The sequence below is a fragment of the Oncorhynchus mykiss genome, chromosome 26 (assembly GCF_057628025.1).
Source record: "Oncorhynchus mykiss isolate SJ-2025 chromosome 26, ASM5762802v1, whole genome shotgun sequence".
NCBI classification, from domain to species: Eukaryota; Metazoa; Chordata; class Actinopteri; order Salmoniformes; family Salmonidae; genus Oncorhynchus; species Oncorhynchus mykiss.
The window spans coordinates 23,216,840-23,244,733 of record NC_143047.1 but is presented as its reverse complement, the minus strand read 5'-3'; the positions used below and the strand labels follow the sequence as shown (position 1 = coordinate 23,244,733).

Below are 27,894 nucleotides of genomic sequence, written 5' to 3'. Positions count from 1 at the left end.
CATTTATTGGACATTTCAAACTTTTTTAACAAATCAAAAACTGAAAAATTGGGCGTGCAAAATTATTCAGCCCCTTTACTTTCAGTGCAGCAAACTCTCTCCAGAAGTTCAGTGAGGATCTCTGAATGATCCAATGTTGACCTAAATGACTAATGATGATAAATACAATCCACCTGTGTGTAATCAAGTTTCCGTATAAATGCACCTGCACTGTGATAGTCTCAGAGGTCCGTTAAAAGCGCAGAGAGCATCATGAAGAACAAGGAACACATCAGGCAGGTCCGAGATACTGTTGTGAAGAAGTTTAAAGCCGGATTTGGATACAAGAAGATTTCCCAAGCTTTAAACATCCCAAGGAGCACTGTGCAAGCGATAATATTGAAATGGAAGGAGTATCAGACCACTGCAAATCTACCAAGACCTGGCCGTCCCTCTAAACTTTTAGCTCATACAAGGAGAAGACTGATCAGAGATGCAGCCAAGAGGCCCATGATCACTCTGGATGAACTGCAGAGATCTACAGCTGAGGTGGGAGACTCTGTCCATAGGACAACAATCAGTCGTATATTGCACAAATCTGGCCTTTGTGGAAGAGTGGCAAGAAGAAAGCCATTTCTTAAAGATATCCATAAAAAGTGTTGTTTAAAGTTTGCCACAAGCCACCTGGGAGACACACCAAACATGTGGAAAAAGGTGCTCTGGTCAGATGAAACCAAAATTGAACTTTTTGGCAACAATGCAAAACGTTACGTTTGGCGTAAAAGCAACACAGCTCATCACCCTGAACACACCATCCTCACTGTCAAACATGGTGGTGGCAGCATCATGGTTTGGGCCTGCTTTTCTTCAGCAGGGACAGGGAAGATGGCTAAAATTGATGGGAAGATGGATGGAGCCAAATACAGGACCATTCTGGAAGAAAACCTGATGGAGTCTGCAAAAGACCTGAGACTGGGACGGAGATTTGTCTTCCAACAAGACAATGATCCAAAACATAAAGCAAAATCTACAATGGAATGGTTCAAAAATAAACATATCCAGGTGTTAGAATGGCGAAGTCAAAGTCCAGACCTGAATCCAATTGAGAATCTGTGGAAAGAACTGAAAACTGCTGTTCACAAATGCTCTCCATCCAACCTCACTGAGCTCGAGCTGTTTTGCAAGGAGGAATGGGAAAGAATTTCAGTCTCTCGATGTGCAAAACTGATAGAGACATACCCCAAGCGACTTACAGCTGTAATCGCAGCAAAAGGTGGCGCTACAAAGTATTAACTTAAGGGGGCTGAATAATTTTGCACGCCCAATTTTTCAGTTTTTGATTTGTTAAAAAAGTTTGAAATATCCAATAAATGTCGTTCCACTTCATGATTGTGTCCCACTTGTTGTTGATTCTTCACAAAAAAATACAGTTTTATATCTTTATGTTTGAAGCCTGAAATGTGGCAAAAGGTCGCAAAGTTCAAGGGGGCCGAATACTTTCGCAAGGCACTGTATCAGACTAACTCATGGTTGAACTGTTCATCACAATCTTCCTTTCTCTATTCTTAACTTTTGTTTCTCACTAAAACTCTCTAAGCCCCCTCTCTGCTGACTCTCTCTGGTCTCTCTCTGCTGAATCTGTTGATCTCAGAGGAGATAAAAACCAAGCCAGATCCTACTGTCTGCATTCCAAGGCTTTCTCCACTCCCTTTATAAAGACGGTTGTTAGCCTGTGTCTGTGCTCTTCATCTGGTCCTTTTACTCCCCCACCATTTCCCATGACTTCCTGGATAACCTTACCCTCTCACCACAGTTTATACCTCATAGTGTGCTGCCAGACTGAGGAACAGTATCTGTAAACTTAAACACGCCCTGTTTGGCCTGCCGCCAATGAGAACAATTCCTCCCACAAGAGAAGGCTGAGTACAGGGAGCCCAAACGCTTCAGAGGAAACTCCGTACTATGTGCATGTAATTCAACTTACCAAGTAAAAAAGTGAAAACAGAAGTTCCCTTGAATTTGATTGTATCTTTAGAATGCAATCATGTATCATGCCAAATCATTTAAATTAAACTATTACTCATGAGAAGCAATTCAACTCACATACTGTAACCTAACACCTCACATACTGTAACCTAACACAGTCGGAGCTAGCCAACGTAGATGAATAATGCAGAGAAGTAATGACCTGTGTGTGCAGTGGTCTCAGAGTTGGGTTAACTCCCTGTATCAGACACCTCCAACTCTTCTATGCTTCACTCAGTCATACATCAATGTGTCAGAGGTCATACTGGGTAGTACTGTAAAGTCTGCTTTCATAATCAGCACTTTATTTAGGCATCATTATTACAAATTGTTTTTTAGTCATAAATGACACAAGGGAGAGTGAATTTCAGAGGCAGGGAATGTTTACGATTAGTAACCATTATTATTATATTAAACTAGGCAAATCAAGAACAAATTCTTATTTATAATGACAGCCTAGGAACAGTGCGTTAACTGCCTTGTTCAGGGGAAGAATGACAGATGTTTACCTTGTCAGCTCAGGGATTTGATCGAGCAACCTTTCGGTTACTGGCCCAACATTCTAACCACTAGGCTACCTGCTGCCCAAACAATGTAGCACAGATCTGTGAGGGAGGGGTAAGATAATGAGAAGTTTATTTTCATTCTTAAAGGACACACTGGGGACAACTGTCTGGTCATGTCAGATGCTGTTTATTGTTAGTTATTTGGGGTGAAAATAAGCACAGAAAAGCCTTCTTGGATGGAACAGGAAAACATTGTATTACCAAGAAGTGGAGACTGGGGTGATTAAAAGCAGGGTCTCTTTAAATTGCTCTGGTGATTATTAGTTCAAAGGGGAGTTTGGAGGGCACCCATCCTGTATCTTGTCTTTCAGTGAAGCATCCATGTACTGTAGAACTAACAATATAGAGGATTGTATACACAGTATGTCTGTAGGAATGGCAAGTTGAGCCCATATGGTACCAGAGATGAAAAGAGGCATCCAATGCCTTTTACAGGACGAGTCCACTAAGTCCAAACATTCACACACAGGCATGCACCACGCACACGCACACACACCGTCCTGAAGTGAAGATTCCTCAGTCATACAAAACACTCTCATGGCAATACAAATATTAAGCTGGTAAAGCAGTCCATTTTGAAAGACCAATAAAATGTGATAAAATCTAAAAAATATTGAGTAAAGAAAGGCTGCTTCTCCTCCATCCTTAAATACATTCGGTAAATACATTCCTCAGAATTATTCAGGTTCCATCAACGCATCCATTTGAGACCAGATGTGTCAGGTTCATTGTGGGGGTCCTCCTGCTGGCTCTACCAGCAGGTCCAGAATATGAATCCAGTCAACGGGCCAAGCAGTCTGCTCTAAATGACCGTGTCGGTGAAGTCACACCTCGTGAACCCTTTCTGTAAAACACAAGGGAGAAGGCCACTTAGATAGAGCAGTCTGTTTTTAGCAAGGGTAAATAGTAGGCCCAGGACTATACCAGTATCACAATATTTTGTTCCATGGCAAAAATGAAAACACGAAGCAGATCAAACTCTTTGCTCCTTTAAAAACCTGCTGTCTGTGAAATAGTGTGTGCTATAGCTTGGAAAATCAATACATGTGACTGCATGACAACATCCTGATGTTTGTTTCCAACATTAGGGCTAAAGAAGTTAAATCCACTTTTTTTGTTTTCTTGCCACGATACTAAAAAGTATCAAATAAAAAAATCTAATCAAATGTTATTTGTCACATGCCCGAATACAACAGGTATTTACAGTGAAATGTTTACCTACGAGCCCTTTCCCAACAATGCAGTTAAAAATTACAACAAAAATGATTGCTAAATAAAAAAAAAAGGAAAACAGTAACACCATAAAATAACATAAGGAGTATCAGTTCAAAGTCAATGTGCAGAGGTACATGCAGGCAAGTGGAGGCTGCTGAGGGGAGGACGGCTATTAATAATGGCTGGAATGGAGTCAATGGAATGGTGTCAAACACATCAAACCTGGTTTCCATATGGTTGATACCATTCCATTGGATCCATTTCAACCATTATAATGAGACATCCTACCCCCTCAGCAGCCTCCACTGATGTAGGTAGTGCAATGTTTTTTTTTAAATAAAGGTGTCAATGTAAATAGTCCGGGTAGCCATTATATTAACTGTTCAGCAATCTTATGGTTTGGGGGTAGAAGATGTCCAGGAGCCTTTTGGTCCCAGAAGCTCTTGTACCACTTGTCGTGAGGTAGAGAGAACAGTCTTATGACAATTTTTCACGATTCTGGTATCGTTCCGGCCCTAGTAAACAGGCCTAAATATTCTACAGTGTGAAGAGGGCACATAGAAGGGACAAACAGTGTTTACAAGTGTCAACTGAAGATTGATATTTAGCACAGAGAAAAAACAGACAGCCGTTATCTTGCAAGAGACAATCAATGGCTGCTCCCAGCATTCCACTGCCAGATTCCAAACATACCATTTAACTGACCATCCAAGGAAACACAAGACACTGCACTACAAACTCAAGTAGCACTATAGCACAAAGAAGAGGACTGTCCAGTTGCCAACCACCAAACCAAGGTGTTTTACTGGTCCTGTTCAATAAACACCAAAACAACTCAAGCAAAGAAAACCATGATATAAAAGATAGTCTAAATATATAACCGGTAACAGATAACTAGATTGTATAAACTTGAACTGATAACTGTAGTACCGGCACAGAATAAGGATTCCTAAGGGCCACAAGAAAAATTCACTTCCATGAAAATGTAATAACTAACAGCTTTAGTGAAAATATTTACATTTGCTGTGCCAAAGAATTATGGGGGATATCAGTCGATCCAGGGGAGGGGGAGGGGAGAATTCTTAGAACTGATAAAAAAAAAAGAGTTAGACTAACCGTTAGAGGCCATAAAGAAAATAAAGAACCATCTGGACCAAGACAAGAGGTTAGAAGGCCATGCACAATGGAAGAGGCCAAACGACTCCCCCGTTTCCTGCTCTCCAAGCCCATCTATCACAATGTCTATGTTAAATGGTGTTAGCCTCACCTGTTTATAATCTTTATGCAGCTTGTTGTACTGGAACATGTTGAAGAGTACTGTGGAAGCAGCCTTGGCAGCCTTCAGCTTCCCTGAGCTATAGTAGGAGAAAAACACAGTCAAACACAACAGGAGCCAGACAGGAAATTGGAAATAAAAAGCAGACACAATGAATAACAAAACCAAGAACACTGAGAGACAAGATTCACTAACCTGTTGTCGTGGGAAGACTTAATTGCAACAAGTTTGGGGAGTCCATCAAAGAAGGTGATGTCTCTCGCTGCTAGTGAGCTGCCTGCAACCAGGTTATTGAGGGTCCCACATATGTTGACCACCACTTCACTGGATGGTTCCTTCTGGTGGCCATCACTGGGGAGCTTGGTCACCAGAATGTTCACTACCTTCGTAGCTAGAGGTCAGAAGGGAGAGAAGTAGCCATTCTTTAAAGTCTCCTTATAAGGGGAATTACTGTGATTAATATGCATGGAATGGATGGATACAAGGTTGAGGGCAGGAGAGACAGGGGGTAGAAATTAACAGTGTGCGGTACTGGGGGTTGAGTCTCACCCATGTCGTCCTTGTTTCTGCTGTGTCGGGACAGGTTCCTCAGGAGGCCAGTGAGGGAACGCATCTCCTGGTCACTTTGTGTCTGCAGGAGGTCCAGGACCACGGGCAGCATTCGCTCCTGCTCTAAAGCCACCCAACTCAGCACTGACGCCCACTGATACACAAGGAGGAAGAGGAATTCAACACTAGTGTTGAGTACATTTTCAGTTGAACTGTAAATGTGAATGAAGCATATGTAGCCTGTCATGGTGAAAGTGATGGCTAGGTCAGCTCGTGGGGGAGAGGAGTGGGACCTACCCTGGTCTCTCCGGCTGTGATGTTCTGCAGGGCCCCTGTTGCAGCCTCTCGTGTTGCCGTGTTGGTCTCATAGTGCTGAAGCACGCGGTTATACAGCCCCACCACCTGGGGGTGCCACAGCCACTCCGCCCCCTTTGGCTGCTTAGCCACCTCTGAGAAGGTGGACAGTTCCTGGTTCTGTCGCTATAGAGATCAGGGGAATAGATTAATTACAGAAAAAAACATATCATGGTCCCATGTCCATCAGGATTGTATGACGACATACTGTATAATGTTTCAGTGTCTTGAAGTTTAGCCGTAATTTGATATTTCCTTTGGGTTTGCCTTGGGTAAATGACACCTACCTCCTTTGCCTTCTTGCTCTGTGGGGTGAAACAGCCAATGGACTCAGTCTCAGTAGTGGCTCTGGCCCGCGTAGGCCCCTCCAGTCGCAGTAGGGTTGAGGGAGGGATCTCACTGTACAGCTGATAAGACAGGTTCCTCAGGACACACACTGCATTCTCTACACCCTGCAGGCACAGACAAAGATCGAGGGAGGGGGGGAAGAGAGAGAAAGAGAGAGCGAGAGAAGGGGTGAGGAGAGGGTGAGATGGAAACATAGGTGGCCATTGTGTCTCTCAAAGCAGCCTGCATTACATACAGCAGATAGGCCACAGCATGACCAGTCTGGCTGTCTGGTAGATAATACAAACAGTAACACTAATGACGAACTGTACAGATACAATGATTGGCTCTCACTATACTCCAGCTGAACCCATGAGTTGCTGAAGACTGTAGTATATGAGATCAAATCAAATGAGATATTAAATCAGGGAAAAGGGTTTGACCTGAAAGAACATGCCCAGAAAAATAATCAAGTTGTGAAAGAAACACACAATAATGTGACATAAGTAGAACAGTTGAGGCGTACTTTGTCCTCTGCTTTCTCATCCTGAAGGGAGTTCTGGATGTAGGCCACCAGCGAGTCCACCAGCCCTCGCATGTCTCTCATCTGCTGTCTCGTCCTCTCATTCACTGAGCTCAGGTTCCTGAACAGAGGAAGAGAGTACAGAGAAGTTGTATACAGTACATGTATCAGTCCTTGTACAGTGTGTATGTATACAACATGTAGGCAGATAGGTATAGCTACCTCAGGCAGCCTGTGGTGTTGTAGAAGATGTCTGCCTCAGATGGACTCTGACGGATCAGCTCTGAATCTCCAACACTGCACAGGGGCACCAGCACCCTCTCTGTGAGCTCACTCAATGTCTCTCTGGCCAACTTCTCCTTCAGACTGTCCTTAGAGGACATGTTCCACAGAATACCTGCAGGACAGACAGAGGAGAGAGAGGGTTTATTGAACCACTCTGTCGGATACACAAAACAGCCTCTATGACCAGGATAGAGTGTGTGCTGATAACCTGACATCCAAATGATTTAACTTCAATAGGTCTAAATAATCACTATTATCACAGTGGGATTCATGTCATATGATTCCAAAGTAAACCCTGGGAATCCTATTTTCTATTTTCAATGTGGCCAATAAATAATATCTGATGTATCAATATCAAATCAAGTGTTATTTTGTCACATGCGCCGAATACAACAGGTGTAGGTAGACCTTACAGTGAAATGCTTACTTAGAAGCCCTTAACCAACAATGCAGTTTTAAGAAAAATAAGTTTTAGGACAGTATTTACTCAAATAAACTGAAGTAAAAAAAAGAAAAAGAAATAAGAAATAAGAAAAATAGAAAAAAAATATAATAATAATTAGGAAGCAACAAAAAAGTTACTGTAGCGAGGCTATATAAAGGGGGTACCAGTACAGAGTCAATCTGCGGGGGCACCGGTTAGTCGAGGTAATTGAGCTAATATGTACATGTAGGTAGAGGTAAAGTGACTATGCATGGATAATAAACAGAGAGTATCAGCAGCGTAAAAAATGAGGGGGGGGGGGGGGGGCAATGCAAATAGTCCGGGTAGTCATTTGATTAGCTGTTCAGGAGTCTTATGGCTTAGGGGTAGAAGCTGTTAAGAAGCCTTTTGGACCTTCTACGGATCTATAATGGGAAATATTATTTATATAATACATTAACTATCACAGTATGATAAGAATTTCAGGGAAAGTATTTACAGAGCATAAGTGACACATCTATCGCCCCCACACACTAGTTTATCTAATGGCCGAGGCTGCGGATCCGTAGGTAATTCCACCCCATCCCCCCTGGATCCTTTTTCCCCAGCGTTGAAGATCCCAATCACGTTCTGCTCGTGTGTTTCTTTACCTCTACTTTACTCACCAGTTTTTGTGGTCACCCTCTCTTCACATTTCTCACTGTCAGTCGTGAATTATAATTATTTTACAGGTGAAGTTCACAGGCGAAATGCCATGCAGCGTCTGCATGCCAACCATTTGATCTCAATCCAATTCATGGGGATATGCATAGACAGCTGAAGTCGGAAGTTTACATACACCTTAGCCAAATACATTTAAACTCAGTTTTTCACAATTCCTGACATGTAATCCTAGTAAAATGCCCTGTTTTAGGTCAGTGAGGATCACCACTTTATTTGAAGAATATGAAATGTCAGAATAATAGTTCAATAATAGAATAATTATTTATTTCAGCTTTTATTTCTTTCATCACATTCCCAGTAGGTCAGAAGTTTTCATACACTCAATTACTATTTGGTAGCATTGCCTTTAAATTGTTTAACTTCGGTCAAACATTTCGGGTAGCCTTCCACAAGCTTCCCACAATAAGTTGGGTGGAATTTGGCCCATTCCTCCTGACAGAGATGGTGTAACTGAGTCCGGTTTGTAGGCCTCATGGCTCGCACACACTTTTTCAGTTCTGCCCAAAGATTTCTATAGGAGTGAGGTCAGGGCTTTGTGATGGCCACGTTGTTGTCCTTAAGCCATTTTCCCACAACTTTGGAAGTATGCTTGGGGTCATTGTCCATTTGGAAGACCCATTTGCGACCAAGCTTTAACTTACTGACTGATGTCTTGAGATGTTGCTTCAATATATCCACAGAATTTTCCTTTGTCATGATGCCATCTATTTTGTGAAGGGCACCAGTCCCTCCTGCAGCAAAGCACCCCCACAACATGATGCTGCCACCCCCGTGCTTCACGGTTGGGATGGTGTTCTTCGGCTTCCAAGCCTCCCCTTTTTCCTCCAAACATAACGATGGTCATTATGGCCAAACAGTTCCATTTTTGTTTCATCAGACCAGAGGACATTTCTCCAAAAAGTATGATCTTTGTCCCCATGTGCAGTTGCAAACCCGTAGTCTGGCTTTTCTATAGTGGTTTTGGAGCAGTGGCTTCTTCCTTGCGGTACGGCCTTTCAGATTATGCTGATATAGGACTCGTTTTACTGTGGATATAGATACTTTTGTACCTGTTTCCTCCAGCATCTTCACAAGGTCCTTTGTGTCACATGGAATGACGATGGAGAGACGAAACAGGTACGGAGAGTCAAACATTTAATATAGAACGGACATGGAACGAGACAGGAACAGCGTCAGCATTCAAAACAAAGACAAAAACAATCAATGCATCAGCAGGGAACAGAGCAGGGAAACTGATAAATATAGGGGAGGTAATAAACAGATGATGAGTGAGTCCAGGTGAGTCCAATATCACTGATGCGCGTGACGAGGGAAGGCAGGTGTGCGTAAATGATGACAGGAGTGCGTGTTGCAGGGCAGCCGAGGGATGAGCGGGAGCAGACGTGACAGTGATTTTGGTGGCCCACCATCGTGAGAGACGCTCTGGAATTCATCTCAGCCTGCTCGGTCTGTGCCCGGAAACAAAACCTCCATCAAACCTACATCCAGTCGGCTTCGCCCTCTTCCCATACCCAGCCGCCCCTGGTCACACATAGCTCAGGACTTCGTCACTGGCCTTCCTCCATCTAACGGTAACTCAGTCCAGGACCACAGGAGCTGTTGTCAATGCACCTGGAGGAGGGACCGGTCTGTTCTTCGTGCCTCCGCCAGGAGGGGGGGGGGGGGGGGGGGGGGTGTACTGTCACATCTGCTCCTGCCACACCCCCTAGTGGTCATCAGGTGTCTGCTTGACCTGCAGCCATTCCCCCAGTACACTATCTCTCTCTCTCCCCCTCCCTTTCTGTTTGTGTCTGATTCTGTGGTTGGAGACAAGTGTGCTGGAGTCAGATCAGATCCCTATCAGCTGCAACTCGTTCCATTATCAAGACTTCCACTCTGTCAGATCGTAATCTCTGCTCAGTCACTTTATGCTTCTAGCCTTTATTATTATTCAAGATCCTGTTTCCCTGCTGTACCTGTTTCCCTGCTTGACGATGTTTATCTTCTCACTGCAGTTTTGCCACCCTGACTCTGGCTCCTGTCTCCTGTTCCACATCTCACCACCCTGCTACCCTGTTCTGGACTCACCACAACACCACTCCCTTGGATTCCCCTCCGGACCTGTTTACCCTGTCCCAACCCATCACACTCCAACCTCAGCCTCCACATCTGGTTTTATACAACTCATCCAAGCTTCCCCAGATCTGCACTCCATATCTCCCTGTGTTACAATAAATACCTTGGTTCATTCATCTCTGTTTCCTAGTCTAAGTCTGCTCTTGGGTTCCCCTGTGCTGCTCCTCATAACACTTTGCTGTTGTTCTGGGATTGATTTGCACTTTTCGCACCAAAGTACGTTAATCTCTAGGAGACAGAACGCGTCTCCCTCCTGAGCGGTATAATGGCTGTGTGGTCCCATGGTGTTTATACTTGCGTACTATTGTTTGTACAGATAAATGTGGTACCTTCAGGCGTTTGGAAATTGCTCCCAAGGATGAAACAGACTTATGGAGGTCTACAATTTATTTTCTGAGGTCTTGGCAGATTTCTTTTGATTTTCCCATGATGTCAAGCAAAGAAGCACAGAGTTTGAAGGTAGGCCTTGAAATACATACACAGGTACACCTCCAATTTACTCAGATTATGTCAATTAGCCTATCAGAAGCTTCTAAACCATGACATAATTTTCTGGAATTTTCCAAGCTGTTTAAAGGCACTGTCAACTTAGTGTATGTAAACTTCTGACCCACTGGAATTGTGATACAGCGAATTATAAGTGAAATAATCTGTCTGTAAACAATTGTTGGAAAAAATACTTGTGTCATGCACAAAGTAGATGACAAAACTATAGTTTGTTAACAAGAAATTTGTGGAGTGGTTGAAAAATACGTTTTAATGACTCCAACCTAAGTGTATTTAAACTTCTGACCTCAACTGTAGATCTTCTTGAGCTAAACAGTGAAGAAGCAAGCCTACAGTGTTGTTTTCAATTATGTACAGTGAGCAAAAATTTTAGCAGATGGTGTTAACAAACTGTAGCACTAACCTGTGTTTAGTTTTTATCAAAGCACATATTTTGCCTAGTGGTGCGCATTGCTGAGTTTTGGCCACATGAGAGAAACATCAAACCATTTGCACAATCATCCTAAAATCTCATATGAAATGTTTTATTATTTTTTGTCTTACAGTAACGTTATACTATGCTATTATATTCAGTTCTGTTATGTAGAATACTAGCATTATGTGATGTTGCAGACATTGATTCCCCAGAGTACTTTGTTCTCTGGGCAGCCTAACAGTGGAGCAGAGACTGTGCGTAAAGTAAAGAATTCTGCACATTCGCAGAAGCTTCGGACCTTTAGCTGTCGGGAAGTGGGGTCCAGAGAAGTCGGATCCACAGCTACTCCGTTATTGTATTAGCCAATGAAAGGTCAGTGGCTCCATATACCCTCCAATCAACTGATCAGAGCAGCATGGCCCTCTCTCTCTCTCTCTCTCTCTCTCTGTGTGAAGTGCAGTTGACACAGGGGAGGGTTCAAATACATACAGGGTCCAGGAATCTCAAGGACTATTACTCAGAGGAGGAGGCAGCCAAGCATGAACAAAGCACAAGAGACTGCTGGGAAATTAGGCTGCCCCTTTCAATGGGCTGATTGATTTGAGTGTCCTCAGGTTACAGGGCATTCTTCATTCCCAGATTGACCCACTTACAAAGGGAACCTCTATTACATAGTTACTACCGGTCCACATGCTCAACCTGTGTACAGACAGATTCTATCTCTACAGACTACAATTAGGCTCTGTTATATTTGACAGAATCTTCAGCACGTGAATGATAAAAAATATATAGCCTAAACATTTGTGGTGGGCAACAATATTGAAAAACCTATATTGATATCAAATTGAATTATGATTGCTGTTACCTTACACAATTATGTAAAAAAAAAAAACATACATGACTATTTCTGCAAGCACAACGTAACTGCCTGCTGATGGGGCATCAACTGGCTTTTCATTGTATCCTAAGTGGTTGGGTAGGTTAGGCCCCTAGAACATTCACACAGCAAGCAGTTGTCTGTACTTCTCAAAGCCGTAGAAGTAAACAGAAAATATAACATTCACACAGCAAGCAGTTGTCTGTACTTCTCAAAGCCGTAGAAGTAAACAGAAAATATAACATTCACACAGTAGCTATGTTATTCATAAAATGATATAATATTGATATCAGTTAGAAAAAAGCAAATGGCATTGATATATAGATGTTCCATATCGATGCCCATCACTACTAAAAATATATTATTTTGGTTGGGATTCTATTTGGGATTTGAACTTTTTTAACTTTATGTTGGACTCTAATTGAAAGAAAGTGATTACTTGAATCTCTGATTGGTGACAATATACTGTATGCTTCTTCTGCTCACCTCATGTCACGTTGACTATTTTGCTTTTGTTGCTCTCATATTGACAGTATTTCCTTGAACTTTAAAATTGTAACTTAGTTTGAGATCCAAGCTGATTGTTAAAGTATATAGATGATCTTACCAGTGATGTTCTTGCGAAGCTCCTCATCTGGTTCTTTCAGGACACTGATGAGCTTGGCTACTCCCCCAGCCTCAATGAGGGCCGCCTTGTTGTCCATGTTCTCATAGATGAGGTTGCGTGTAGCGCCTGTAGCGTAGCGCTGGACCTCCTGGCTGTCACTGCTGAAGAGCTGCACCAGGGCTGGGACACCCTTCAGCAGACGCACCTGTTGTCGACAGGGCGGGTCAAGGGGAGACAGACAGGTGGATGACTGACTAGTCTATATGACTATCAGGCTGACTTACTAAGCCATAACAAGACAACAAATTCTATATTACAATGGCATTTTTGATAAGAGCACGGAGAACTCAGTTTAGTTTAAACAGTAGGGCTGTAAATTCTATTTTGGGCAATGAAGTATGTTACTGTATATGGCTATTTTTATTGAGAAGGATATGTTACCTGGTTCTTGGCATCACTGCTATGGTAACATTGGTGCTGGATGTAGGCTGCTCCCAGCACCTGCATGGCTGTGTCGGACATGGAGAGGTAGTTGACCGCGGTGGGCATGTCTAAACTGTGCATTCTGTCCACAAACACCAGGAAGACAAAGGAGAGTGAGGTTAATCTGAAGCTTATAACAGTTATGTAAGAAGAACAGAATGTACCTAGCGCTAAGTTTGTTCTTTTGATATTCCAGGAGATTTTAACAGTCCATGCATCTCTCACCCTCCGAGTTTCTCGTTGCTGTCAGCTGAATCCCTGCCCCCATCAGGCACGTCCATGCCTTTCCCCATACTCTTCATGCTGTTCAAGGAGGCCGGTCGGGGCAGGGAGTTCTGGTACTGCCCCCAGCCTCCGTACACACTGCCACCGCCCCCGCCAGACACCTGCTGCCACTGCTGCAGCCCCGACACTGAGCTCAGATGTTGCTGCTGCTGTTGTCTGTTGTTGATGCGACTAATGGTACGGTGGGCGGGGCCTTTGTAGGAGTGCTGGTAAACTAGCTCCGCCTCTCTCCACCCACCACTACCACCCCCCGCCAGGGTTCCACTGAGTGTGCGCCTCATCGTTGCTGGGGCAGGTATACCTCCACCATGGTAGGAGTGGAACTCTGTGGCCATGCCATCACGGGCCACCCAGCTGGCCACTGGGTTTTGCTGCTGGTGGCGCAGGGTGAGCAGGCCTCCCACACCCTGGGCCACTGCCTCTTGGTCAGCCTGACAAACTGATCTGGACCTGGTGGTCCTCGTCCGGCTGGTCTGGTAGCCACCCAGCTGGATGTCGTCATGGTGGAGGTAGCCAGTGTTGACTGGAGGCTGGCTGATTCTGTATCTGGGTCCTAACTCCACCGCTGAGAGAGACGAGTACCTACCTCCCAAGTACTGCTGGGATACCGGGGGCATCTAGAGGCCATACAGAGAGGACACTGTTACACTTAACTATCTACACTACAATAATCCCCAAAAAGCAAACATTGGCCAAACTGTATAGTCTAAAAATGAGGTCATGGATAAGATGTTTTTAGACTCTTTGGGCAGTAGAATCCTGTACATAGATTTTTGTTCCTGTGTCTCATCTAAACATAGATATGGTAGGATCCTGTGAAATACTGCATGTATGTGCTGTGAGGGTGCCGCTGTGAAGTGTGTCACTGTGGTAGGACTGTGGAGTTTCTTTTTTTAACACATCTCTCCTGGTTTAGATAAGGGACAAAGGTGGCATGGCAATCAGCTAGAAAAGTAGGACTTTGGGGCTGTTGGAATAGGGATTATCATGAAGGCAAAAATAAACACAACTGAACATTAGAAAATATGAAGTCCTACAGTACTCACCTTCATGGTCCTACTCCCTGTGTTATACACCATTGACTTAGAGCTGAATCCGGGGTTGTACGTGTTATATCTCATTGTGCCACCATGGTCTACATGTGGATAGAGAAAGACTTTGTCTTAGACAGAGAATGCAACCACAACTTTCTCCTGAGATTACAATTTCACAATTAGTCTAATTACATATTAATGAAGCTATAACCTGTCCTGCAAAGCACTTGTTCTTGTTACTAAAAAGTGTAACAAATGATGACTCTGATTAGCTTCTTGCCACTTGCTTTGCTATTTGGACTCATGGTTACTATGTTTGTGCATGAAAAACAACAACAATATCAGCCTCAGCTGTACACCAAGACAAGCAGCAAACATGTAGAAATGTAAACACACACCCAGGGAGATATTGCACAATACCTCATGTTTTAGGGGGATTAGCCTAAAACTTGAGCTGCACTGTACCGAGATATCGAAACATTGAGGACAGGATAATGTTGGACTAAGCAAGCAAGGTAGTATACCTTTGGGAGATTCTTTGTTTTGTGAGAGAGTGCATTAAAACAGACCCTGGCATTTCATACTGGACCAGCTAAACACATAAAGACCACTAGAGAGTAATGCTGACACTATAGCTTAACTAATATGGTATAGTGAGGGTTAACTGAGTGTCCCAGTGAGGCTGACTCCTGGCAGAGTGACCTAGCAGGGGTTGAGAGAGGCCAACTGAACTGTGTGGGAGGATTCCATGCCTGAGGGTTGACATTGAACAGGACAATTCTGGTCAAAAGAGTCTACTTACTCACAGGAAACGGCTACAAAAACATTGATTTACGCCTACTATAGACGCTCACTTCAATCTGATATTAATACTGAACCTTTTATGTATATCTTAACTCATTAACTTTAATAGTGATATAAAAAAAACAAAAAACAAAGGGGAGGTTTGTTAAACTAATTCTCTGCATGCACAAAGTTGTCTCTGCACTGTGTGAGAGCTGAGCTCTGTCCACTACTTTGCAGGTCAAGTGTTACTCTACCTTTAGGTCTGAACATTAGGTCATAAAAATCTACTTTTCTTACTGTGTATACAAATACTGTATGTTTTGACTGTATAACCATGGCAACAATGTGATAATATGGTGTTGTAAGTCATTTGAGACAGTATTATCTATAGCCCCCTGTTGAGTTTGAATAGGAGTTGCGATAACATAAGCTTTTGTCAAATAGACTATCCATTAAATTCCTAATATCCCCTCAATTGTGAGTTTTACACACACACACGCACACACACACACACACACACGCACGCACACACACATACACACACACACACACACACACACACACACACACACACACACACACACACACACACACACACACACACACTACTTCACTGCTGAGTGAAATAGGCCCACTGTCACTGTATGTTTTCAATCAAAATACCTATCTTAATTACAGTTTGTAACAGCACTATAATTAACAGTATAGTTTTCCCAACTCAAGTTGTTTGCCTTCTCATTGCAAAACACAGGCAGCTGACTGATTTATGTGTTGGTTTCACGTAGTTCTTTCTGAGATGCCATCTGACCACAATATCCAACCCAACCCACTCAACCCTGTCCAAAATAGAACATGAGCTGAGCAGCTTGGTGCTACTGATAACCCATTCTGAAGAGCTGAATGGATTGACAGGAATGTTTCATACATCAGAGGGTCCCATTTTTTAAAATTTTATCTGAGCTTTATGTTATCAATAACCACATTGACTAGCAGTTCAAAACTAACATTATACTTTATCATATTATACTGTATTGTGCATCATTTTCCTCCCCAATCCTGTAAAAAATTATGTCATAAGGTGTCAACTACAGTGCCTTGCGAAAGTATTTGGCCCCCTTGAACTTTGCGACCTTTTGCCACATTTCAGGCTTCAAACATAAAGATATAAAACTGTATTTTTTTTGTGAAGAATCAACAACAAGTGGGACACAATCATGAAGTGGAACGACATTTATTGGATATTTCCAACTTTTTTAACAAATCAAAAACTGAAAAATTGTCAGTGCAAAATTATTCAGCACCCTTAAGTTAATACTATAATACTGTATCCGAAATGGACATGCTCAAAACATTGCCTAGTAAACTAGCTACCTAATGATATCATTCTAGTGTTAAAAAAATAAACATTCTCCAACTGTGTAACCATGTTGAGGAATCCAGCTAAATTGTCCTTCTATTAGTATTGGGCATGAAATAATCTTTAAACCCTTAAGTGTTAAATCACTCACATAATATGGTTCATTGCCACATGCAGTGATAATTCCTGTCTGTGACTAAATGTTCAGATTTTTCAGAATATCACATCTTCTGTGTAAAAGCATCTGTGTATAAATAACTTTTATATACAGAATTACTGTGAAAGTTTGGCATCTGGCAAGACAGATTGAATGCTTTACTGGTTTGGCGTAGCATCTGTTGACACCATGACTGCAGATGTGAGAACCATCTGTCAGATCACTCAGATGTGTTACCTTGCCCCCTGCATGTTATGAAATACCTGCAGGCCTGCATTTTTATGGCATGTAGGAGAGAGTAATATAGCCTAGTTGGGGAGGTGGTCTTAGGGGAAACCGCTACTCACACCACACTATAAACGCTTAACCCCATCTGGCACCAGCAAGACCAGTCTGCCAAGACAAGGACTAGTTTCACTGATTACAATACAATAATAATCTATCAATATTGACAAGTCTTTAGGCTACCAATGATAAAATGACCTGTTCCATGTTTTGTACATCAAAGGAAAACGGATCATAGTAAATTTGGACTGGACTTATGTTGAAAGAGTACGGTTGAGCCATCTTCCCTAAGGGTGTCATTGAAAAATTTAATGAGTATTTGGTCTGGTCTACACACAGCCGGTAATTCGTTTGTTCGTTTGTTGAAAAACAAATGCCTCACATTTCTAAAATAGGACACAGGCTAAAATGTATAATAAATTGCCCACCTGGGGAAATGCAGTTCGAGCCGTTCAGCCGTGTGAGGGATGAAGACCTCTTTTCGGCGAGGCGCAGATGGACTTGTTGTTGAACCCTCTTAGCCCTTTCCACCTCGTCCATTATGGAACCCCTCGGTCCCAACTGCACATCGGACGGGACTGCATAAGTGGTGACCGCGGTGTTGGGCTGTAGGGCGGACAGAAAGCAGCTCTCTGATGCAACGGTCGCACTCATTGCGATAACCGCAAATTGAAACAATCCTTTAAAAATGACAATCAAAGAGTCCCTATTCGTTATTATGTGTAAATGACGCCCAGCTCCTATGTATAAAGTGGCAGACTCATGCATTCAACTCCTATAATTCCCAAAGGAATGCAGACCACCCTGCTGCACTTCTTTCCCGTCAGTGACAACCTTCTCTCTGAACTGATGCTTGCCTCCTCGAGCCAAACGCTAGGAGGAGTTATTTGATGTTACGCAGTCTCACATTGGCCACTTGGAGAATGTTTCAATTAAAGCTGGAATCCTTAGTTGCAACATACATGTTTGGTCATAAATTAAAGCAACTGTTCCAGTGAAAATCAAATTTGTAAAAGTTCATATTTTGTTAACTCATATGTTGTTGATTCATTCTATTATCGTATATACTCGTACGTGAGGCCAAAGCATAAAACACTTCAAAAACCCCTCCTCAAAGTTGTAGACTATCTCAATGCTTGCTAATCAGCGGTCTACTGGCATGATTTTTAATGACCGGTATATGCCCACAACATTCTGTTGTTGGGGTACGCCCACACAATTTCAACACAGGGAAGCTGCTTTTTGACTAACATAATGAAACATGTTTGGAAGGAAAACTATTTCAATCATATTTTAATTTATTGTATGTAACATGACAAATACATCTGGAAACAAACACTGTCAAAACGTGTTTAAAACTATAATTTTGAGATCGTGGATGGTCAGTCGTTGCATCCATAGCACTTGTCTATGAATTTGAGAGTGGATGCATTTCTCCAGGCCCATCCCTCGATCTTTTACCACAACACAGACCCGGTGACCGTTTTGTTATTGTTTTAATGAAGGATTCTAGCTTTAAACTAAGGCAGGCAGCATACTTTATTATCTTGTTTTTCCCTCACTACTGAATTGATGTGAAATGATTCTAAGTTCTTATTTAGCCTATTAATTAGATATGAAAAGACAGGACATCATTTTTAAAAATTGTATCTTTATTTAACTAGGTAAGTCAGTTATTTTCAATGACGGCCTAGGAACAGTGGGTTAACTGCCTTGTTCAGGGGCAGAACGAGATTTTTACCTTGTCAGCTCGAGGATTTGATCTTGCAACCTTTCGGTTACTATTCCAACGCTCTAACCACTACCTGCCGCCCCATTTGAGACCATGTCATCTCCTTCTGAACCAACATTGTATACCTTACCATCTTTGACTCATGCCCAGTTTTAGGTACCTAATGTAGGCGCTGTACATGGTACTGCGTGGTGCAAGATACAATAGGATACTCAAAAGTTGAACATGTATCATTATCCCATCAGATAGTCCAATCACCCCAACATAGTCAGATTAAGGGACTCACCATCATAATAGGTTTTATTATCCTTTGCCAGAGTGTTTAAAATATATTCTGTATTCTTTCAGTATTCCTTCTTTCTGTCCTCTTCAGTTAGCTGTCGTCCGTCTGTTCTCTTTTCCTGAAATCTCAGCTCTTTTAGGGAGGCGGTGGTTTTAGACTAAGGAGTGCCGAGCTCTGAGGGCTCACCCCTGACTTAACCCTTCCCTAATACTCCACACCCTGGCCCAACGTAGATGAAGATGGGAGTATGGGAGAGTGATAAAGACAGAGAGAAAGTTGAGTCAAAGAGCATAGGCTAGGTTAGAAGTGAAGATGTGAGAACATATTTTACCTGAATGTGTCAAAATGAATCACTAACTGTCAGGGCCCAAAATTGTTATGGTGATATCAATGGGTTTGATGTCAGTTGTACTGGTTCTGTTTGGTGAAGATTTTGTATGAGTGTGTGGTGACATCAGAGGGTTGGACCAAAGGGGTAAAAGTGTTGAACACTTTGGTTGACCTTAGCATAATCTCTACTGTATGTCATTAAATCAAATCAAATTGTATTTGTCACATACACATGGTTAGCAGATGTTAATGCAAGTTTAGCGAAATGCTTGTGCTTCTAGTTCCGACAATGCAGTAATAACCAACGAGTAATCTAACCTAACAATTCCAAAACTACTACCTTATACACACAAGTGTAAAGGGATAAAGAATATGTACATAAAGATATATGAATGAGTGATGGTGCAGAACGGCATAGGCAAGATGCAGTAGATGGTATCGAGTACAGTATATACATATGAGATGAGTAATGTAGGGTATGTAAACATAAAAGTGGCATAGTTTAAAGTGGCTAGTGATACATGTATAACATAAAGATGCAGTAGATGATATAGAGTACAGTATATACATATACATATGAGATGAGTAATGTAGGGTATGTAAACATTATATTTAGTAGCATTGTTTAAAGTGGCTAGTGATATATTTTTACATCAATTTCCATTATTAAAGTGGCTGGAGTTGAGTCAGTGTGTTGGCAGCAGCCACTCAATGTTAGTTGAGTGGCTGCTGCCAACACACTGACTCAACTCCAGCCACTTTAATAATGGAAATTGATGTAAAAATATATCACTAGCCACTTTAAACAATGCTACTAAATTGTTTAACAGTCTGATGGCCTTGAGATAAAAGCTGTTTTTCCAGTCTCTCGGTCCCTGCTTTGATGCACCTGTACTGACCTCACCTTCTGGATGATAGTGGGGTGAACAGGCAGTGGCTCGGGTGGTTGTTGTCCTTGATGATCTTTATGGCCTTCCTGTGACATCGGGTGGTGTAGGTGTCCTGGAGGGCAGGTAGTTTGCCCCCGGTGATGCGTTGTGCAGACCTCACTACCCTCTGGAGAGCCTGACACCACACTCCGAGGGCCCTCACCTCCTCCCTATAGGCCGTCTCGTCGTTGTTGGTAATCAAGCCTACCACTGTAGTGTCGTCCGCAAACTTGATGATTGAGTTGGAGGCGTGCATGGCCACGCAGTCGTATGTGAACAGGGAGTACAGGAGAGGGCTCAGAACGCACCCTTGTGGGGCCTCAGTGTTGAGGATCAGCGGGGTGGAGATGTTGTTACCTACCCTCACCACCTGGGGGCGGCCCGTCAGGAAGTTCAGTACCCAGTTGCACAGGGCGGGGTCGAGACCCAGGGTCTCGAGCTTGATGACGAGTTTGGAGGGTACTATGGTGTTAAATGCTGAGCTGTAGTCAATGAACAGCATTCTCACATAGGTATTCCTCTTGTCCAGATGGGTTAGGGCAGTGTGCAGTGTGGTTGCGATTGCGTCGTCTGTGGACCTATTTGGGCGGTAAGCAAATTGGAGTGGGTCTAGGGTGTCAGGTAGGGTGGAGGTGATATGGTCCTTGACTAGTCTCTCAAAGCACTTCATGACGACGGAGTGAGTGCTACGGGGCGGTAGTCGTTTAGCTCAGTTACCTTAGCTTTCTTGGGAACGGGGACAATGGTGGCCCTCTTGAAGCATGTGGGAACAGCAGACTGGGATAAGGATTGATTGAATAGGTCCGTAAACACACCAGCCAGCTGGTCTGCGCATGCTCTGAGGACGTGGCTGGAGATGCCATCTGGGCCTGCAGCCTTGCGAGGGTTAACACGTTTAAATGCTGCAGTGAAGGAGAGTCTGCAGGTTTTGGTTGCGGGCCGTGTCAGTGGCACTCTATTGTCCTCAAAGCGGGCAAAAAAGTTATTTAGTCTGTCTGGGAGCAAGACATCCTGGATTCGCGACGGGGCTGGTTTTCTTTTTGTAATCTGTGATTGACTCTAGACCCTGCCACATACCTCTTGTGTCTGAGCCGTTGAATTGCGACTCTACTTTGTCTCCATACTCATACCTAGCTTGTTTGATTGCCTTGTGGAGGGAATAGCTACACTGTTTGTATTCGGTTATGTTTCCGGTCACCTTGCCCTGGTTAAAAGCAGTGGTTCTTCCTTGCAGATTCACACGAATGCTGCCATCAATCCACGGTTTCTGGTTTGGGAATGTTTAAATTGTTGCTATGGGTACGAGATAGTCAATGCACTTTCTAATGAACTCGCTCACCGAATCAGCGTATTCGTCAATGTTGTTGTTGGACACAATGCGGAACATATTAACGTTCTCTCATGAACATGCTGCTGTTATTGATTATGTAATGTAGGGACCATGCCAAGGTTTGTCAAGGTGATGCAGGAAGGTGGCACCGTAGAGACCCTATAATTCATAATGTGATTCTATGGGTGGCAATGTGTGTCATGAAGTCTTTCTCAGGAACAGATTGCTGTCAATGATTCCCGTTGGACGACCGAACCTGTCAAGATCTGTCATGATCATCGGCAGCTAGCTGACTCAGGTTGAGGGTGGTTGCAGGTACACACACACACTGAGGTCTTGACAATAACTTTATCTGTTGGGGGGGCATTCAACCTGAAAAGCAGCTCTTGTTTTTCCTTCCGGATGTCTCCAGATATATGTCTACAAGCTAGTTCAGACGAACACCGTACCTTCAAACTCACCATTGGCCTGAAATTTTACTGAAATTAAAGAAATGATTGAAAATCATTATTGTGATTGAAAAGCAGCCCATTGGATAAGATACATTTATATTGCTGTTTGAATTTTTGTATGAATGAATACATTCAAAGCATTTGTTGAAAAAGTCCAATAATTTGTTTCCACTGTGTTTCATTAGGACACAAGCTAAACTGATTTCAGTCCCAAATTGCATAGTTTTGAGTGAGAACAAAAACAAGTATTAGTGAGGTCATCACATGTGCCTTTCCTTACTCTGAAACAGTGACATCACTTTGGGAGTCTGTTCAGAATCCATGGCTACTCGTTACAGGCTGTGGTAACACTTTATTTGGATAGTTAATCAGTAAAATGTTCAGCTAACTAACTATCTTCTAACCTTAACTATTACCTTTATTATAAACCTAAACCAAACCCTGACTGTAATCTTAGCAAGCAGTTGCTTACCAACAGATAATTTGTTGATAGTATGACCATCTGTAGAGATTCTTCAGATGGAAAAGCTATACTATAAACTATACAAAAAAAGTGTGACAGTGTAATGTGTACGCTAGGAGTCGGGAAGCAAGTACAGGGAGTGAATATTTAATAAATAAACGAACATGGAACAATACAAGAAACACAAGTAGTGTACAGACATGAAACACAGGAACAGAAACAATAACACCTGGGGAAAGAACCAAAGTGAGTGACAGTTACAGGGAAGGTATTCAGGAAGGTGATGGAGTCCAGGTGAGTCTGAACAGGCACTGTTGCGCTTAACAATGGTGACAGGTGTGCGTAATAATAAGCAGACTGGCGACCTCGAGCGCCGGAGAGAGATTATATGTGACAGTACCCCTCCCTGACCTGCGGCTCCAGCAGCAGTACGCCAACCAGAGGGACCAGAAGCGGGCTGATCGCTTCTGCTGAGGCGCGGAACCTGTCGATCGAACAGAGTCTTATTTAACTGTCGAGCTAGCTGAAGCATCGGAGTCTGATGAGCTAGCTGAGGCATCCTCGGTAGCGTCGGCCATGGACGCTTGACAGAACAACCGAGACTTGAGAACCTGTCGAGCCAGCTGAGGCATCCCCGGTTGCTTCAGCAGAGGCCCTTGGACCCAACGTCACCAGTAAAATAAATATTAAAAAAATATCGCTGTTGCTTCCCTTTGCTGAGGCGTTATTCTGTAACGTGTACACTAGGAGTCGGGAAGCAAGTACAGGGAGTGAATATTTAATAAAAAACAAACATGGAACAAAACAAGAAACACGAGTAGTGTACAGACATGAAACACAGGAACAGAAACAATAACACCTGGGGAAAGAACCAAAGTGAGTGACAGTTACAGGGAAGGTATTCAGGAAGGTGATGGAGTCCAGGTGAGTCTGATGAGGAGCTGGGGCGCGTAACGATGGTGACGGGTGTGCGTAATAATAAGCAGACTGGCGACCTCGAGCGCCGGAGTGGGAGTATACGTGACATCCAGGCTGTTGAGGAATGTCTACAGTGCCTTCAGAAAGTATTCATACACCTTGACTTTTTCCACATTTTGTTGTGTTACTGGATTTAAAATGTATTACATTTATATTTTGTGTCAGTGACCTAAACACAATATCCCATAATGTGTAATTGGAATTGTGTTTTTAGAAACTTAAAAAATGATAAAAAAATAAAAAGCTGAAATGCCTTCAGTCAATAAATATTCAACCCCTTTGTAAGTGTCACGTTCTGACCTTAGTTCCTTTGTTTTGTCTTTTGTTTTAGTATGGTCAGGGCGTGAGTTGTGTGGGTTGTCTATGTTAGTTTTTCTATGATTTCTATTTCTGTGTTTGGCCTGGTATGGTTCTCAATCAGAGGCAGCTGTCAATCGATGTCCCTGATTGAGAACCATATTTAGGTAGCCTGTTTTCGATTGTGTTTGGTGGGTGGTTGTTTTCAGTCTTTGTGTGTCTACACCAGACAGAACTCTTCCGGTTGTTTCTTTGTTGTTTTGTTGTTCAGTTTACTTTATTAAAAAGATGAACACGTACCACGCTGCACATTGGTCCTCGCCTTCTTCCACCGACAACGGCCGTTACAGAATCACCCAGGACCAAGCAGCGTGGTAACGGGCAGCAGCAGCGAGATCTGGACTATGTTACAACATGGGACGAAATAGAGAGGTGGTCGGTTGACCCAGGGAGAGTGCCGGAGCCCGCCCGGGATTCTCTGGAACAATGTGAGGAGGGATACCGGCGAATGGAGTTGGCACGGCGATCAAGGAGACCCGAGAGGCAGCCCCAAAAATGTATTGGGGGGGCGGCACACGGGGAGTGTGGTGAAGTCAGGTAGGAGACCTGCACCAACTCCCCGTGCTTACTGTGGAGAGATGGACCGGGCAGGCACCATGTTATGCCGTGAGGCGCCCGGTGTCCCCGGAGCGCAGGCATAGCCCGGTGCGGTACATAGCAGCGCCTCGTATCGGCCCGGCTAGGTTGGGCATCGAGCCAGGTGCTATGAAGCCGGCTCAGCGCATCTGGTCTCCAGTGCGTCTCCTCGCCGCACTGGCCTGGCTACGGGGAGCATTCAACCAGATAAGGTTGGGCAGGCTCGGTGCTCGAGACCTCCTGTGCGCCTTCACGGTCCGGTCTATCCGGTGCCACCTCCATGCACCAGCCCTCCAGTGGCAGGCCCCCGCACCAGTCTCTCCATCTCCTTCCTACAGGTGCTTCCGCCTGTCCAGCGCTGCCAGAGCCTTCCTCCTGCCCAGCGATGCCAGAGTCTCCCGTCTGTCCTGAGCTGCCGGAGTCTCCCGTCTGTCCTGAGCTGCCGGAGTCTCCCGTCCGTCCTGAGCTGCCGGAGTCTCCCGTCCGTCCGGAGCTGCCGGAGTCTCCCGTCCGTCCGGAGCTGCCGGAGTCTCCCGTCCGTCCGGAGTGGCCGGAATCTCCCGTCCATTCGGGAACCCGTGGCTTGGGTCCAAGGTCGGCGGCGAGGGTCGCCGCGTTAAAGTGGCCACGGAGGCGGGTAGAGAGACGGAGAAGGACTATGGTTGAGTGGGGTCCACGTCCCGCGCCAGAGCCGCCACCGTGGACAGACACCCACCCAGACCCTCCCCTCTAGGTTTAGGTTTTGCGGCCGGAGTCCGCACCTTTGGGGGGGGGGGGGGTGTACTGTCACGTTCTGACCTTAGTTCCTTTGTTTTGTCTTTTGTTTTAGTATGGTCAGGGCGTGAGTTGGGTGGGTTGTCTATGTTAGTTTTTCTATGATTTTCTATTTCTGTGTTTGGCCTGGTATGGTTCTCAATCAGAGGCAGCTGTCAATCGTTGTCCCTGATTGAGAACCATATTTAGGTAGCCTGTTTTCGATTGTGTTTGGTGGGTGGTTGTTTTCAGTCTTTGTGTGTCTACACCAGACAGAACTGTTCCGGTTGTTTTGTTATTCAGTTTACTTTATTAAAAAGATGACCACGTACCACGCTGCGCATTGGTCCTCACCTTCTTCCACCGACGGCCTTTACAGTAAGGGCAAGCCTAAATAAGTTCAGGAGTAGAAATGTGCTTAACAAGTCACATAATAAATTGCATGGTCTCACTCAGTGTGCAATATTAGTGTTTAACATAATTTTTTAATGACTACCTCATCTCTGTACCCCACACATACAATTATCTGTAAGGTCCCTTAGACGTGCAGTGAATTTCAACCACAAAGACCATGGATGTTTTCCAATGCCTCGCAAAGTAGGGCAGACATTGAATATCCATCCCTTTGTCCATGGTAAAGTTACTGAATATCCCTTTGAACAAGTTATTAATTATACTTTGGTTGCTGTATCAATACACTTAGTCACTACAAAGATACAGGCATCCTTCCTAACTCAGTTGCCGGAGAGGAAGGTAATTGCTCAGGGATTTCACCATGAGGCCAATGGTTACTTTAAAACAGCTATAGAGTTGAATGGCTGTGTTAGGAGAAAACTGAGGATGGATCAAGAACATTGTAGTTACTCCACAATGCTAATCTAAATTAGAGTGGAAAGAAGTATTCCACTCAGAGTGGAAAAAATATTCCAAAACATGCACCTGTTTGCAACAAGACACTAAAGTAATACTGCAAAGAATGTGGCAAAGCTATTCACTTTCTGTCCTGAATAAAAGATCCAATACCATCCAAATTTTCAAGCATAGTGGTGGCTGCATCATGTTATGGGTATGCTTGTAATCGTTAAGGACTGGGGAGTTTTTCCAGTATAAAAAAATAAACTGAATGGAGCTGAGCACAGGAAAAATCCCAGAGGAAAACCTGGTTCAGTCTACGTGCCAACAGACATTGGGAGACAAAACCTTTCAGCAGGACAATAACCTAAAACACAAGGCCAAATATACACTGGAGTTGCTTACCAAGATGGCATTCCTGAGTGGCCTTGTTACAGTTTTGACTTAAACTGGCTTGAAAATCTATGGCATGACTTTGAAAATAGCTGTCTAGCAATGATCAACAACCAACTTGACAGAGCTTGAAGAATTAAAATAATAATAATTGGCAAATATTGTACAATCCAGGTGTGCACAGCTCTTAGAGACTTACCCAGAAAGACTCACAGCCGCCAAAGCTGCTTCTACAAAGTATTGACTCAGGGGTGTGAATAGTTACGTAAATTAGATATTTCTGTATTTAATTTTCAATACATTTGCAAACATGTCTAAAAACGTATTTTCACTTTGTCTTTATGGAGTATTGTGTGTAGGTGGGTGAGGAAAATATATATATTTACTCTGATTCTATACTGTATTGTGTCAGGGGGTTGAATACTTATGTAATGATGATATATTAGTGTTTTATTTTTAAAATATTCTTTACACATTTTTCTTCCACTTTGACATGACAAACTATTTTTGTGTAGATCGTTGACAAAAAAATGAAAATGAATTACATTTGAATCCCAACTTGTAACACAACAAAATGTGAAAAAAAATGGGTGTGAATACTTTATGTAGGCACTGTATGTTATTGTCTTATAGCTGTGTTCCCTAAATCACAACATGACCAATCCAGAGAGACCAGGTTGGGGTCTGGGAGGACAAGGCTGAGAAATAACTTGCGTCTCAGAATGATAGAAACCCAGGGAAAGTTGTTGAACAGTCCACTCTGCCTTAGACAATGAAACCACAGGATGTTCTGAAATAAAACCACAGGATGTTCTGAAATAATAATAACAACTGAGTTCTTGGATTTCATAGCTCATCATAGAGAAACAGTAATCTAGCCTCTCTGAGTAAACAGATTCAAGACAGGTTGAACAACACCAAAAACATTCTTACGAGTTTTAAATAGCAACTGAACCAGGTTATGAAAAATAAGAAGTGGGTTTCGACCCCCTAGAAACACTGGGGGATTTTTTTGGAGCCCCAGTAGGGGCTCATGCAGATAAACCCAGGGTTAGTGTTTGACAGGCCGGTGGGGAATGGGCTGCTAGCCACTACATTCTCACACTCCCCTGTGTATTTCTGAGTGTACTAACCAAGGCATAAAACAGCAGTTATACCAGATGTTAGTCTCACATATCGTAGAGATAGCACAGCACTGGGAGATGTTGGCAAGGTTGGATGAGCATTACATCTTTCTGCTTGCTTCATCAATACATCTAGTTCTCTAGAATACAAAACTCTGTTTTCTCAGTGTACTGCTGATGTACTTTCT

General features: G+C 43.3%; 1 protein-coding gene across 2 annotated transcripts; it reads right to left on the bottom strand.

Annotated features, from left to right (window-relative positions):
* Positions 1-2,678: 2,678 nt before the first annotated feature.
* LOC110506640 (plakophilin-3) lies at positions 2,679-19,477 on the bottom strand. 2 transcript variants are annotated; one of them, XM_036964565.2, is made up of 14 exons: positions 19,173-19,477; positions 17,583-17,760; positions 14,582-14,670; positions 13,476-14,152; positions 13,209-13,332; positions 12,768-12,972; positions 7,037-7,211; positions 6,818-6,935; positions 6,252-6,416; positions 5,908-6,090; positions 5,611-5,764; positions 5,257-5,452; positions 5,053-5,140; positions 2,679-3,414 (listed from the first exon to the last, which is right to left on the bottom strand). In XM_036964565.2, exons 1-14 carry the CDS (start codon positions 19,176-19,178, stop codon positions 3,373-3,375), a joined length of 2,400 nt encoding a protein of 799 aa, XP_036820460.1. In that variant the 5' UTR covers positions 19,179-19,477; the 3' UTR covers positions 2,679-3,372. The 2 variants fall into 2 exon arrangements, with proteins under 2 accessions (XP_036820460.1, XP_036820459.1); XM_036964564.2 differs by lacking the exon at positions 19,173-19,477 and having other exon boundaries at positions 17,583-18,310.
* Positions 19,478-27,894: the final 8,417 nt, after the last annotated feature.